Below are 15311 nucleotides of genomic sequence, written 5' to 3'. Positions count from 1 at the left end.
ACATGTTGGAATCCTTTCCATCATTTTGCTTTGAGTTGCCATAAGCCACTGTACCAGGACAGGAACTTCATCATGCTGTTGTAATAATAGGGGAGATGAATGGGGAAACTTGCATAGGCTATGTAAACATTCTGCATAGCCACTGTTCCTCAGGTCTAGATTTGAAACTGCACAAAAAAAGTACGACTTAAATGGCTTTGCAGAATCTTAATCAACCTCCAGCGATACATTTGAAGAAATATGTTTGCTGCTGGCATGGCTTTGCAAAACCCCTGATGACATTCAGAGAACCATTTGAATGCCTCTTTCTTTAGTTCCCGCACCAAGGTATTGGTTTAGAACTTTGCAAGCCTGTTTCATGGTTTGGCAGGCAAGCAGAGCGAGGTCCTAATAAATTTTGGACAGTCTGCTTTACCTGATACTGGAGCATCTCTCTTGGTAGACTTGGGCTTAAAGTTGTTCCTTTGAATCTAGAAGGAGCTGTAGGAATTTGCACAATTCACAGTAAACTGAAAGAATTAGACATACTTAGTGGGCCTGTACTAGTTTGGTGCGGAGTATCCATCTGCTGTGGGCGACTTGTTCTTCTGTGGGACCTTTTTCCTTACATCTTGAATTATCTGGAAATTGAAATAACCCCAAGAGCTCCATTAAAGATGCCTGGGGTCATTTGAAGATGACATCTCTATCCCTGGAAAAAAAACTTCTATAAATATGTGTTTGGCCGTACAACTCTTAACCGTGTTTTGCAGGACTGGCAGCCTGTTTTTGGGGTCAAACTTTTCATACTTAACAGGCTCAGGAGGACCAGGGTGAACCAAAATGGTGACAACTTATTAGACAGCAGCACAGCCTTAGGACATCTTCAAATAGTAGTACTAACTTTGTGAGAACATCCTAGGACACTTGCTCTGATGTAGTACTGCTGGAATCGCTCTAGCTTCTTTAAAAACTAAAGGTGCCACCACAAAAAGTTATAGGAACAGCCACATACACTTGTGAATAGATCATTTTGGCCCTTTGGCCTAATCCGAGTCTTGATACCACCAGGTTGTGTCTTATAACGGAAATCTGGGCACGCATCCAAACTCCCTGAAGCTTTGTTCATATATTGCCTTGGGAATCGGTCCAATCAACGTTTTCAAGAACTTTGTTGAAGTCCATAAATGGAAGTTGCAACTGGTTAAACCATTAGCAGCAGGTCAAACACATCCACTCATGGATTGGGCTTACATTGTAACTTTGTTTCCTTACATTTTTCAAGCAAGCGTCTTACCCTCATAGAGAAACATTTGCTAAACATATCTGACCTCCTAGAGCCTAGTTCTGATAGATCCTCCCGATTGGTCCATTGGATGTTTTCTGCCCTATACCTTTATCTATGTGAAAAGATGAAATCTCTCATCTGGACACTTTCCAGCTTATATCAAAGGTTAACCATGTGAAGTGACTAGATCCCTCTCAACTCTCTAGAGGGCTCTAAATTACTTTTTTGCAAGTTTTTGTGTTCCATGGATCTTTATTGCAACAGTGTTTTTTCCTTTATGGATATCTTTTCAACTCTTTGTCTGTTTATTCTTTGCATCTCTTTTCTTGTTATATGTTTTATTTACTCTTGATTTGATTAAGACTTTTAAGAACAGTCCTCTGTTGACTATCTTGTTCTCTGATTGGTTTGTTGACCATTACATGTCACACACTTTCTCCCAAGATTTCCTTGCTCCTCTTGCAAAGCAGGCAAAGGCGATGTAAGGGCTACCTTTATGAAAACCGGTTCATCCCTTGGATTCTTCTATTTGGGAAGTGTGGGTGCTCAGTCAATTATACACCAAAAATGAGGCCTCTATTCCTACTACCATACATGTGTGATTTCTTTCAGCATCTGTTCCCACAAGAACATGGAAAAGAAAAAAACGTATTGGTAATACTCTGCAGAGTAAATGCTTATAACTTTCAAAATATGCACCAAACATTTTATATTGTACAAACCTACTGTTTGTTATTAATAAATAACTACTTTTCTATGTTGCAGAAAATGAGATTGCAGAGATAACTCTGAGTCGTTTTCATAATTATAGGATTTGAAATTAATATGTTGATCAGTAATAATAAAAAAACATAGAAATGAGATCCACTCTCGATAGTCAGCCCATGCAGAGTTATGCAGCTAAGAGCAGCTACATGAATCAAAATGTTAAGCAAACATGAAACTGTGTTCACTGACATGACTGTGTCATTTGCGTAGTGAGTGTCATTCGTATGAGGCTTGTAATAGGAATCTCAAGACTTAAAATCTCTTTACTTACCTTACTGCATTTTTTTAGCTATACAACAACTCCAGCTACTGTGTTCTTTCTTGTTTGTGCAGGACCGACCGAAGAGCGCCCTGGAGCGCTTGTACTCTGGGGATCAGCAGAGAGGAAAAATGAGTGCCGAGGAGCAGCTTGAGCGAATGAAGCGGCACCAGAAGGCCTTAGTTCGTGAGCGGAAGAGAACCCTGAGCCAAGGAGAAAGGCACTCCGTTTCAGTCCGGCCAGTAGTCCGACCCATTTCTACAGACGTAGGCTCAGTATGTTAGAAACTCTTCAAAATGTTTTTTCACACGTGTGGCTTAAGTAGGGGGCATTAAAACCTCATGCGCGTCTTCTTCCAGTGGGGGGGGGGGGGTCCTATCTCTCAAGGGTGGTCGCAGTTAAATGAGCCCCAAGTATGGTAGATCTGCAGTACATGCTGAAAATTGCAGAATTCAGTTGGCAGGGTTTGTCAGTAAGTTGAATGATGGACGAAGAAGACTATTGTTTTGGTTTTTCAAAGACTGAAGTCATGTGTTAAACCTTATTTAGAAGGTGTAAAGAATGTCATGAACATATGCAGGTAGGAGTGGGACTGATTGACAAATTATTGATTAGTGTTCAAAGGATGAGTTGATCTTGGCACTGAAGAACATTAGGCATATATTTAGAAGTGTACCAAGGCATTCTGTTATATTAATTGAAAGAGTATGTTAGTGGGACTTCCTGCTCATCATTATACTGCTGTATTAAGTAGACTATGTAGCACTTAATCAATGGTATGTCTGGTATTGCTCACTCTCTCGAAGGATTGCTTGAAAAAGGGTGTGACCGTTTTGTGTGGTACTTATGTGTGTAACTATACCTTTCCATTGCACTAACCATTAATGTTCTAATGAAGTAACTAACCCGTCGCTCATGGTATAATTCCAAGGATGTTAGGTGCAGAGCCTACAAACCAGACCTAGGTTGTCTGTGCCACCAACGTTTCGTAGTACTAGCACACTTGCTTTTAGATACCTACCAACTATCCTCTCTAACTCTTTCCTATGTGGTACACAGAAGCTTCTAATCATCTGAAGTACTTGCTAACTAGACTACTGAGTTTTTACCAGGCTTAGTTACACATTTGTAGCCATGCATAACTTCCTCCAAGTAACATATGCTTCTTCATTCTACTTATAAAGATTCCCTTAACTCTCCTGTAGCAGCACTTTTTCCATGGCTCTACCATAAAATCAGTGTATATTACCACCTGATAACATACCAGTGCCTCACAAATAAATAAGCACGGTCACTCTTAGTATATGGTGAGCTTAAATCGAAACCTCTTTGCCACATGTTGTTCAAATCATGAAATATGGGTTTGTATGTCACAATATTGTAAGACATGTATAAAACTTGCTATTTCTTCTATTTAACGACTTGAATAAATATATTATTGATGAATGTATAGCATCTGATAAACTAGTTTAAACATTATCCCAACTTTTAACTATTTGGCTGTGTATGCTGGATAGATATCAGCATTTATCTGAATGTCGTCAGAATAAATATAGATTTAAATGAACTTAGATTGAATTTGTGAAAAATCATAACCAGCAACTACGATAGAAACAGATTTGTATTTAAGCATATTTCTGGGGCATTGCATAACTACGTTGGGGTTTTCTTATATTTCTCAGATGATATGATTTTAAATTTGTACCATCAAACTTCTGAACTTTCTTATTGTAGATAAATGCTTTCTATTGTGAAAGTCTCAGTAGCAACACCAATAAATACATTGTTGAGCATAAACCATCCCTGTTTCTCTTTTTGACACATATCAATACGTAGAACCTTTTTTCTAATTCGCAACAAAGCCTGGTTTAAACTGAGAATGTCTGTAAATGATATAACCACTTCGAATATAGTGTCATCCGTGCATTTACTTCACTTGCATAGAAGCTTCAACGTAATTCAATGAGCGGAAATGCTACGTTACTTTCACCTTCGTGTATTGGGGTGATCCTTGCATTTAGAAAGAACTACATTTTAGAACGTTTCCCTAAAGTCATAAGGGCCCAGTGCCACCTTATTATTGACATTGCTTCCCTTCACTTTTTTCTTTGATTATGGAATCATTATGCACAATACTGTACGTGGGATTTTATTGCCGTACAATTTACACAACTATGGGTAATGTCAGGTGATATGTGAGATGAGGTCCCCAACATTTTTTGTCTATAGCCAAATTATTTCCTATATATTTCTGCTATTTGCAGCCATGCTTTCTGATGTATCAAACTGTTTTTGCGTCAGTGTCATTAACCCAAAACCTATTTGCCTCTCTACCGTTGGCGTGCCACCCTTTCTACTTAAAATAAATAAATAAAACGGACACTTGATTTATGACAATTATCACTACATAGCGACATGACTGCAAAATTACCTGCACTTAAATGTTGTATCATAAATCCATTACGATCGACACTTAAACGATTAAATTATACCATCCACGGTTTGCCATTAGCCTTAATAGTCGAAGAACTAATACATACCTCATTTTTTACTTATTTGTGACACATCAATGTCCTAAATAAATATTTTCTCCTCAGGAGAGCAAGTAAACATAATTCTCCTATTTAACTACATAAATATGGAGATGTACTAAAAAGAGGGTTATTTTTTGGTAAAAAAACAAAAAACCTTTCTTTATTTTGTCTCCACCATCTTTGTATGATGTACCATCTGCAACGACGGCCAATATCCCATCGTTGAGGACTCGATTCCATATGGCGATTGTGACTGAAATTGTGGACTAAGGGGCTATTTTCAGCAATTGAAATATGATGTTTATGAACTTTGCACCTTTGAGGATGTTAAAAAGAATGATACAGTGGTCCGTGGTCTACAGCGAACCTTTTAGGCAGTATTTTGGCAGTATAGCCTTACGCTCGACCCTGTAATGCAGTTAGTGATGTATATGGAAATGGTTTGAATTAAGAAACAAAGGAGAATATTTTACCCTTGCCACAATTATGTGTGAGGACCGAGATAAAGGACCCGAAATGGCCTTTGTCATTACAGATGTACAGTGCATATATTGGCACAATTGTTTGAGTAATGATTAGCCACCAAATTACCACTGTTTGCCCTAAGGCAAGACAGTGTGAAATTGGTTGTGGTCCTGAAACATCGACACTTGAAGCTACAAAGGGCACCTTAATGATTGTAAGGGGATAGTCTCAATTTGAAAAATGTCAACGTCTAATAGCTAAGAAAATATTGGCAACCAGTGGCATAACAAAGGCCCCCGCAGCCCTGGTGGTGTGTGTGGGGGGGGGGGGTGAGTTCCGAGCTCCAGCCACCCAGGCACACTACCCTCACCTGAAAGCTCCTGCTGAGTCCGGAAGAAGGCCCTTCCTTATAATTTGCAGGGGCCCCCTCAAGTTTCGTTCTGCCACTGTATGCAAGGGCGCATAAGTGAAGGTTCTGTAATGCCGGTGGAAAAAAAAATATGCTGTATGTGAAACCGAAGGTCCTAATTTAATATGATTTGAATGGGAAACGTTTTTGTGTTTCGTTGATAAATTTAGGCTTTGAAAAAGCAAAATAAAGAAAAGTTTTTTTCCTGAAACAACCCCATGTATAGTATATGTCCATATTTGGTAGTTAGATAAGAGAAGAATGTTTAGTTGCTCTCTTGATGTGAAAATACTTATTTAGGGACATTGATGTGTCCCCGGTGGGTAACAGTAAACGAGGTGTGCCTTTGTTCGCTTACTATTTGTTTATATAATGAACGGTAAGGCACTAACCTATTATTACCCTTAGGTCATATTACCCAACCATCAAGTGTTCGTTTCAGGACTAGATCATATGCAAGAGCAGGAGAAAAGATACAACTGGCAGTGGCAGAGGAAAAGCACACTTTGTGCTCTGATAAGAGCAGAGTGATCTACTTTCTACACTGAGACACGAAAATGCTTTTATGAAAGCTGTAGCCTAAAACAATATTTTGTCCTTGATGGAGTCTTGGCTTTTGACTCATCTAGCCAGTAATAATATCTTCAGATAACTGGATTCCTCTACGAGTGACCTAGACCTTTGCAAATCCCAAACCTAGTTGCCATAGCTACACCAGCAACCCAGTAAAGGAAACCTATTGAATGGTGTGAGGCTTCTTTTGGCAATTTAATATAGATACCTCCACTGTCCAGGAGGGTTTGGTTCCGTTTAGGGATATTGAAACCTCCTCCAGAGTTGAAGTTCCATTATGTATAATTGTCCCAAGTTTGATGAATAAAGGTTGCATCCTCCCTGGGCCTTTGTCAGCAACATATTTATATTTTGTGAGAAGACCTTGTAAAGACTTAACCATTTCAAGAGCAACACCAGCTTATGTCAAGATTAGGTTGACTGGACCATTTCAGCCTTCCAGCAGCTAGATTAGTTTTGGTGCAATTTAGTCACTGAATATTGCAATGTTTAGTACTTGGGGATATCTGAAAGATAATGGCTTACTTATTAGTCTGTCAGTGATGAAGATTGTGATGCCCATAAGTGTAATGTAGGCAAAAAACTACTTGTGCATAACTTAAACATGAGTTTATGCATAAATCTATGCGTTTATGAATCATGCATAGATTTTCGATGCGTACTTTATACCTTTTTCCATGTGTAAGTCTGGTGGAATTGTGTAGGCCTGCTATATTTGTACATTGTTTTGTGTAAATTGCACATAACTTGACCAGTACAATGTAGCAGGTTAATTTAAACAGTGTACATGAAAGGTCGATGTGAAGATGAGCTGATGTTGAGATTTCACACATTTCTTAACCATACGCATGGGGATGCTAGCATAAAAATAAGTTTAATCTTTCTTTCCCTTTGAGAATGTGGAACAGTGCAGATAATGGAGTAAATATAGGTAGTCAAAGAGTTTGTGATGCATGTCTATTCTGTGTTGCTGTATTATTCATAACCTGCCATGCAATGGGTTATATGTGCACTGATGTCTTTCTCAAAGGCAAAATGGAATCACATCTCGTGTGTCATGAAATCTGAGTAGGCAAACCACGGAAACAACAAACCAGGGAGAATGAAATTAAAAACTGTGTAGGTGGTCCTCACGGTTTTTATGTTGAACTTAAAGGGTACAGCAAACTACACCCAATAGAATATTTACTACATGGCATGGTAAGAATGTGTTTTCCCGGGTTTCTCTAGTTTCTAAACTTTTTTAATATAGGTATATGCATTTTTCAATGGAAGTCAGCGTAATGCCATGTGGAAGGAAATCTCTTCAAGATGTTTTAGTGGGAATGTAATATTCCCCCTATGTTGGAGGGAACTACTCCCAGTAACAGTAAAATCTTCAAAGGCAAAATCAAAACCTTTAGACATGTTTTGTGGATTTTTTAAATAATAACTGCTAGATTTGTCCTATTGTAGGCTCTGCTGTAGATTTAATTGTTAGAAATTGGATTTCTGGTGGCAGAGGAATGCACCCTGTCCAGGCAAAGCCACAGTCCTAGTAAGGTATGTCAGATACACACTCAAAGTTAACCTGTGCTCACCCTGTGTTAGCTTGGCCTAGGGCAGGCAGGCTTATCTTATGAGGCAATGTGTAAAGTATTTGTGCAACACTTCAAACAGTAAAACAGTGTAAACTCCAGAGAAAAAGACACCATACCTGGTTAGAAGAATAGAGTTTAATTGTGTGAGTAAAACAAGACCAAAATGACAAAAAAAGCAATAGGTAGAAGATGAGGTATGAATTTCAAAAGATTAAAATATAATGCTTAAAAGCATAAAGCACAAACCAGGGATATCTGATCACACTACACCGGGGTAAATCCAAAAGTTCAGTCTGACCATGATGGAGCACTGGTTGGATATAGTTCCAGGTAAGTACTGCTGAAGTTTTACCATGTAAAAATTGAGCCAAAAGTCTCCTTCTCAGGAAAGAAGTTTGCTGGGAGCAAGGAGAGTGTCACTGTAGGTGATCTGCAAGCGTGAAGAGTCAGATGGGCATCGTGGATGGGCGGACTGGAGCCTTGCGGTCATGAGTGGCGATGCTTGCTGTGCGAAGAGATGAACTTGCAGTGGCTCATGCTGATCCTCATGCGAGCGGTGTGGTTCTAGTGCAAGTGGGCCCATTTGCACTGGATTTCAGGAGCCTCAAATCTACTTTAAGGTCCCAGGACTGGAGGGTTGCCATTTGGGAGCTGGTTGAAGACAGGTCAAGGAGCTGTAGCAGGAGGGATGGAAGTCTTTTGTGCCCCTGAGGCTTCAGAAAACAGGAGGCAAGCTAGCAAGCCCTTGGAGTCACTTTGGTTCTGAGATGGAGAGATGCAGTTCCAGTCATTCTCAATCGCATGCAGGAGGGCAGCAGGTCAGCCCAGCGTAGCAGGGTCCAGCAGATGCCAGCACAGTGACAGTCCTTGTAGCAGCACAGCAGCTCTTCTTCTTGGCAGAGTATCCACGGGTTCAGAAGTGTACTGACTTGGTGGTTTCATAGGTCCGGTACTTATACCCATTTGGGTCTTTGAAGTGGGGGAGACTTCAAAGAAGGGTCTTCGAAGTGCACAGAGGACCTTCCTTCCTGAGGTTATGCAGCTGTTTGTGTGTGGTAAGGCACTTCCCTTTCAGGTGTGTCAACCCCTCCCACCAATCCTGCGTAGGATGGTCCATGAGGATGTTGATAGCCTTTCAGTTTCACCTAAGCTCCCTTTGTATGTGACTGTCTAGAGGGAATGTGCAAGCCAAGCTGTCACCCCACCCCAGACATGTATTGGAGAAAGACAGTAGGCACCAAATGGCTAAAGTAAGAAAATCCCAACATTCTAAAAGTGGCATTTTCAGGACTGCAATTTTAAATTCAACTTCAATATAAGTTGTGATTTTAAATTGTGAGTTCAACAACAAGAAACTTGACATTTATCTCTTCCCAGCAAGTATTACAGTTATAAGATGTAATAAAGTAATCCCAGTGTTATCCTATGGGAGAGACAGGCCTTGCAATAGTGAATCACAAATTTGGAAGTTTTTCACTACCAGGACATGCAAAACTTACAGGTACATGTCCTGCCTTTTAAATACATGTCACACTGCCCTGTGGGTCATATAGGGCCTACCTTAGGGGGACTGATGTGTATAAAAAGGGAAGGTTTGAGCCTGGCAAGAGGTTCAACTTGCCAGGTTGACAGGGCAGTTTAAAACTGCACACACGGGCTCTGTAATAAGAGGCCTGAGACATGGTTAAGGAGTTACTTAAGTGGGTGGCACAATCTGTGCTGCAGGCCCACTAGTAGCATTTAATTGACAGGCCCTGGGCGCATGCAATGCACTTTGCAAGGGACCTATAAGTACATTAAATATGCCAATTGGGTATGAGCCAATGTTACCATGTTTTAGGGCAGAGAGCACAAGCACTTTAGCACTGGTTAGCAGGGGTAACATGCACAGAGTCCTAAAGCCAGCAAAAATGAAGTCAGAAAATGGAGGGAGGCATGCGAAAAGTTTGGGGGGGAAACCACCCTAAGGCAATCAGGTCTAACAATCTTTAGGTATTGTTGATCCGGTTAAATTACTTTGACACTTATTTACTATTGGTCTACCAGTCCAGTCTACAATATACTCTGCTAAACCGCAACACGATTATATTGACTTTGTCCCAAATTACTATAGTGTCATTGCAGTGAAAGCGTCATTTCAGTTACTTTGACACATGGCAATCACACCACTCCCTCTTTACTCACTGAACCACTTGTTAGCATATTTCTGACATTAACCTTCCTCTGTTAAACCTGTAGACAAAATACTCCTGTTATTGATTTAATGTTTTGAACCTAGAGAAAGTTTTATTGAGTTTGGTATATTCCCCAGATGTATATCCAGTAGGTCTCCTGACATCTCACTCTCAAATTCTAACCAATTCCTAAAATTTGTCATTTTTGGTGCCCTTAAATTAATGTATAATATTAAAAATGTAATAAAAATGAACAGCCATTGGACTCCTAATCTATTTTAATTTCACTTTATGTTTCTGGCACAAAAGCAGGCTGTCCCCAAATACAATGTTCTTGGAACCAAAACCATTCAAAGGCCCTCATTCGATGTACTACTGATGTACACAACCACTGGTTAAGTAAGAGTACATGTGGCTATTCCTGGGCATTAAATAAGCAAAAACAAAATTCCTACAAAATGGCTAGAGCAGTACAGAAATGTAAAGACATAAAACACAAGAGGAAATTAAAAATGCACTTAATGCACAGTTCATTATTAAACAAGAACTTGTTGAAAATATCCCTATATAAGGTACTCCGCTAAATGAGTGTTAGTTCAAGTCATTGTGATCCAAATGTATGAAACTGCAATTTTGCATTTTGCATTTCTTAAATAGCAACTTTATAGAAATCGCTATTTAAGAAATACAAAATACTATGTACTAAGATACCAATTTCCTAATAGTTATTCCTACAGAGTAGGAATTGCTATTAGGAAATCGGTATTAAGAAATCCCATTGCATTTTAGTCAGTGGCCGTCTTTGTATTTCCTAAAAAGAAATCGCTGTTTAGGAAATGCAAAACCAGGGATTGCAATTGGAAAAAGTCCCCCTTGGTGCACCCCAAAAATAGGGGTGCACCTGTAGAGCACACATATGCCTATAGGGCATTTGTGTGCTGTATAGCAATTTAAAAAAAAAAAAAAAACACTTTAGGGTGCTTTTTTGAAATTGCACCTGGTTACCACCAACTTCAAGTCGGTGATAAGTGCATCTCCAAAATGCCCAAATCTCATTTAGGAAATGCATGGTACATCAGAATAGGAAATGCAAATAGAAACTCCCTATTCTGGGAATCGCAAATTGCAATTTCTTAAAGGGCTTTGCACATTAGAAAAGCCCAGTTTGCATTTCTGAATGGCCCGAAATACCGATTCTGACCGTTAAGAAATGCAAACAGGCTTCGTACATCTGGCCCTGTGTTCTTACTTCAAGATATATAATGTAGGAGATGCAAAACCACAATAAGCCTCATTCAGGAAGCTGCTTTCGACTGTGAAATATAGTTTCACAATTGTAAAAGGGTCTATTCACACGGAGGTTTCTCCTTTAATAAGTCACCTCCAATGGATGGAAAGTGGATATTCTGGTTCCATGATGCTGATGCTCTGGATGTTTGTGGAAACTCAAAAATGTTAACATTTATTCACAAACCCTTTTCTGCACCCTTCACCGCCCTTGAAAGGTCAGAGATTTACCCATGTCAAGGGCTCAAATAAACAATTTCCTTTCCAGGTTGGGAAAGACCACGCCACTAAACTGGAAGGGAGGTAGGTAAAGGAGTTCTTCAGGAGGAAAAATATTTTCCCTAAAATTTTCCCATTGATAAAGAAAAAGTTAGCAAGAGTGTTAGTGCTTTCTCTGTTGTTTTTTGCTGAAAAAAACGTGTATAATTTGGTATCTGATATGGAATTCACAAAACGTTTTAAGGTCTATGCCTATGAACGCTTTGCTTAAACATCCATTTTGTTTCTCAGACGAGTCAATAACTTTAGATATGTTTCAAACCTACTGGGTGAGTATAGACATGACATATGTTACCCAATGCACAGAAATGGGTATACGTCTATTGAATGACATTGCTGTGGCAAAAATGGCCTTAGTAATATCTTTTATTGTGTACTACCATTTTCTGAACGCATACCCCATGGTACGCCTTTGACTATCAGAGGTAACCATGTTGTCTGCTGAAGCAATGTTGTAGAGTAACAGCCTCAGAGCTAGACTCACTAACTGTACAGAAAAACATACAGTAAAACACAAGCATAAACAAGAAATTAATGTTACGTTTCTGTAAATTCCTTAAATTAACAATGATAAGTTATCATTGGGCAGTAAATCCAGATTAGTTCTTGGTGGGAGCATGCAGTTAGCATTCTTCTTTTCATAGATGTAGCCCAAGCTATTGCAAAGAGTCATGTTTCCCAAGCAAGTGCTCTCTAACATTATTCTTTGTCACCAGTGGAAACGTGAGCAAGAGTTTGATTTGCAGTTACTTGAGAGAGCAGCGCGTGGAATAGAAGATAAGGAGAAAGAGGACCCTGATTGGTTGAAAGTGACAGCTGTTCCAGTAACAGAGCTTGACCTGGAACCCCAGGACTACGACTTGGATATCAGCAAAGAGGTAAACAATTCAATTTACTAAGTTGACACAGCAATTAGCGTTAACCTTTGTTTTTTTCATTGAATAATATTCGCCTTCTGCCTTATGTAAATAAGGCACCGTTGCTGTAGCATAACTGGTATGCATCAGTTTTGATTTCATTTGCAATATTATTTTAACCTGGCCTCATCATTCCCTAATCGCCACATCCTCCAAAGCCCCACTGTCCATGTTATGGTCCTGCTGTGCCCATGTTGCTGCCTCTGATACTTGGATTGATCAATTCAGCTCCAGTCAGGGCTTTAGGTAGGTTTTGTCCCTCTGGGTCTTAGACCCGGCAGTTATTAAAAACAGGCATTGAAATGGGTCATTATGGGACCGTATGTTCATATCCTTTCCTGTAATGAAAAAAACTGATTGATGTTTGAACAATGAATATAAAAAACGTTTAGGTAATTCAGGTCAGCGACTTAGTTTCTGTTTTTATTTCACATGTTTTACTTAATATTGCATTCCGTAAGAGTGTTGACTATTTCCAAGATGTTCTGTTTCTGTATTTTTCCCCTGTGGCGTATTACTCTTGTATAGTGCATACTTTGACCTGATTTGTCTCCAGTGGCTGTATCACATATACAGCGCATTTTCCTTGTTTGCGCCAGGTGCACCTTATAAAAGACACACCCAGCACAGAAAAGGACAATATGCCATATTAGCATGAATGCGCTACCATGGGGGCAGCGCATTCATGTGAAAAACAGAGTGGCTGCCTTAAAGCCGCTCTGTGTTTCACATTGCAGGTGGCAATGCGCCTGCACTTTAAAGGGGGATTAGAGATCCCCTTACAGGCAGGTGCAGTGAGTGACTGCACCTGCCTGCAAGGGGATGTCTGGGGGAAGTCCATGGGTCACCCCTTTCCCCCTCCAGAGGGCTGCCATCAGGTGGTGCACTTTCATTGCGTCTCCTGGTGGCTTCTTTGCCTCTGCGCCAGCATCTATAATATGGCGCGTGCGCAGAGGCAGAGATTCCCTCATTTGCAAGGGGCCACGCCCCCATGCAAATGAGGGACACCCTCTAGGTGTAGTGCTCGCACTATATGTGCAACAGCGCTATCGGTAATACAGAGAGGGCCACACAAGTGTCTGCAGCCCCTTCTGTAATACCAAAGTGCCTTGTGGGGTGTGCAAAGCCAGCACACGTGCCTGTTGGGCACCTGGGCTCTTCTATAATACAGTCCCAGTGTCTTTTAAACAAGTGTAAATCAAGCGATCAATCAATGAGGGGTGTTTTCCGGAAAAACTGAAACTATTTGAATCCCTTTTGTTACAAAAATGAGGATTTGCAGCTGAAAATGGGCACTTTGTAACTTGTAATCAAGCACTCAGTGGGAGCTCTTTGATCGTCCACCTAACATAGCCTGAGACCTGGAGCAAGGCTCGGTATCTTCCACAAACAACCCATAATTCTAAGGGCGAGGCTTCTTTGTCTTCAACATAGCATAGGATAAAGCCAGGGGCAAGGCAGCCTGTGTCCTCCTTCCAACAAACCTACGAGTAAGGCTGCTTATAGGCTAGTTTACATAACATTACACTAGAAGTAAGGTTCCTTAACTTCCAGCTAACCTAACAAACCAACACTGGATGCAAATATCTTCAGCACTGCCCTGCTGTGCCTGGGATCATGTGTATTTTAAGGGAAGGGGACTGGTCCAGACCTCGGTATCAGTTGTATACCCCAACATGGTATACCCCAACCAGATGCCCTAGCGAATCAGGCCACCTCATAGACTTCCAGAGGTGAACCACACCTTGCATGTGTATTCCCAGTGCAAGAACCAGCTCTGGGGCACATTGTACTCTGTGGCGTGCATCTCGCACATTAAAGGACTGCTGGGAGAGACGGGTGGACGCGCATTGCTTTAGGTTTCAGTTCTGTTTGCATCGTTTGCAACTTCATAAAGTAACTAACGGAGCCTTCCTGCGCAGCGGTCCCAAGGGGCGCAGTCAGCTAGACGAGATGAGAACGTGAAAACGAATGCGCTTATGTGACTGAAACTGCGCAGCAGTTCTTCATGTTTAAGCACTGGTGCGCCAGGAGTGGATGTGCGTGTTGCTCAAGAGAGTAAAACAGAAGGTGCTCAATTATTACTTAAGTGTTTACCTTGGGGACCCAGCCACAGCCTAGGATACCTTCGAAGTTAGTATGCAGAAAATTGTATCATCGAAATTACTCTGTAGTGCAATTCGTGTGAGTTTGCGTAGGTGGCCCCATCAATGAGATTAACAGGTATTGACGTTTTAAACACAAACATTACTGAAATGTTGCAGTCCCTTCAATGGCAAAGAGGCAGTATCTGGGAATGTCGCGGCGCTGAAATGCGGCTGCCTGAACGGTATTGTTCGCACTTCTTTTCACACGCAGCGAGATGGACAGCGCTCATTATAGGAATGACAAAGGGTCCGCCGTGGGGGAGATAAGGGAGACAAATGGTAGGTCGGTGAAGGTGACAACATCTACTTTATTGCCGCATTGCCCACGTGCGTTGGTATTTGCATTGCGCTACTGCCATCTCCTGGACACGGAGGGTTTCGCTTAAATTGCGAAACTAGTTGACTGCAGAGAATGAAAAAAATGCGCAGAGCCAAGAGACGCATATACACGTCTGCATTACAAGTTTACAACCCTTGACCCGTGCTAATGTTATTTTAAGGTCAATTTGCCATTGTGAGAACTGAGAATAGAGCTTTGAGCTCCTGACTTTTGAGCTTTATCTGTTAGTCCTTCTGCGTCCTTTTTTCCTCCTGACTCCACCAATACCAAGCACAGTTTCCGACTTCCAGGCAGGGCATCAGCAGCAGGCAG

The 15311-nt window shown here is 40.8% G+C and overlaps 1 protein-coding gene across 6 annotated transcripts in view; it reads left to right on the top strand.

The window, feature by feature from the left end:
• The window catches only part of PLEKHA7 (pleckstrin homology domain containing A7), a 1012616-nt gene that overhangs the window by 981613 nt on the left and 15692 nt on the right, over positions 1-15311 (top strand). For all 6 annotated transcript variants that reach the window (XM_069223724.1, XM_069223723.1, XM_069223725.1 and 3 more), the window contains 2 exons: positions 2369-2569; positions 12312-12473. In XM_069223724.1, the coding sequence (XP_069079825.1) occupies positions 2369-2569; positions 12312-12473 (363 nt within the window). The remainder of the gene's footprint in view (positions 1-2368; positions 2570-12311; positions 12474-15311) is intronic.

Source organism: Pleurodeles waltl, chromosome 3_1 (genome assembly GCF_031143425.1).
Source record: "Pleurodeles waltl isolate 20211129_DDA chromosome 3_1, aPleWal1.hap1.20221129, whole genome shotgun sequence".
Taxonomy (NCBI): Eukaryota; Metazoa; Chordata; class Amphibia; order Caudata; family Salamandridae; genus Pleurodeles; species Pleurodeles waltl.
This window is presented reverse-complemented; position numbering and strand designations above follow the sequence as displayed.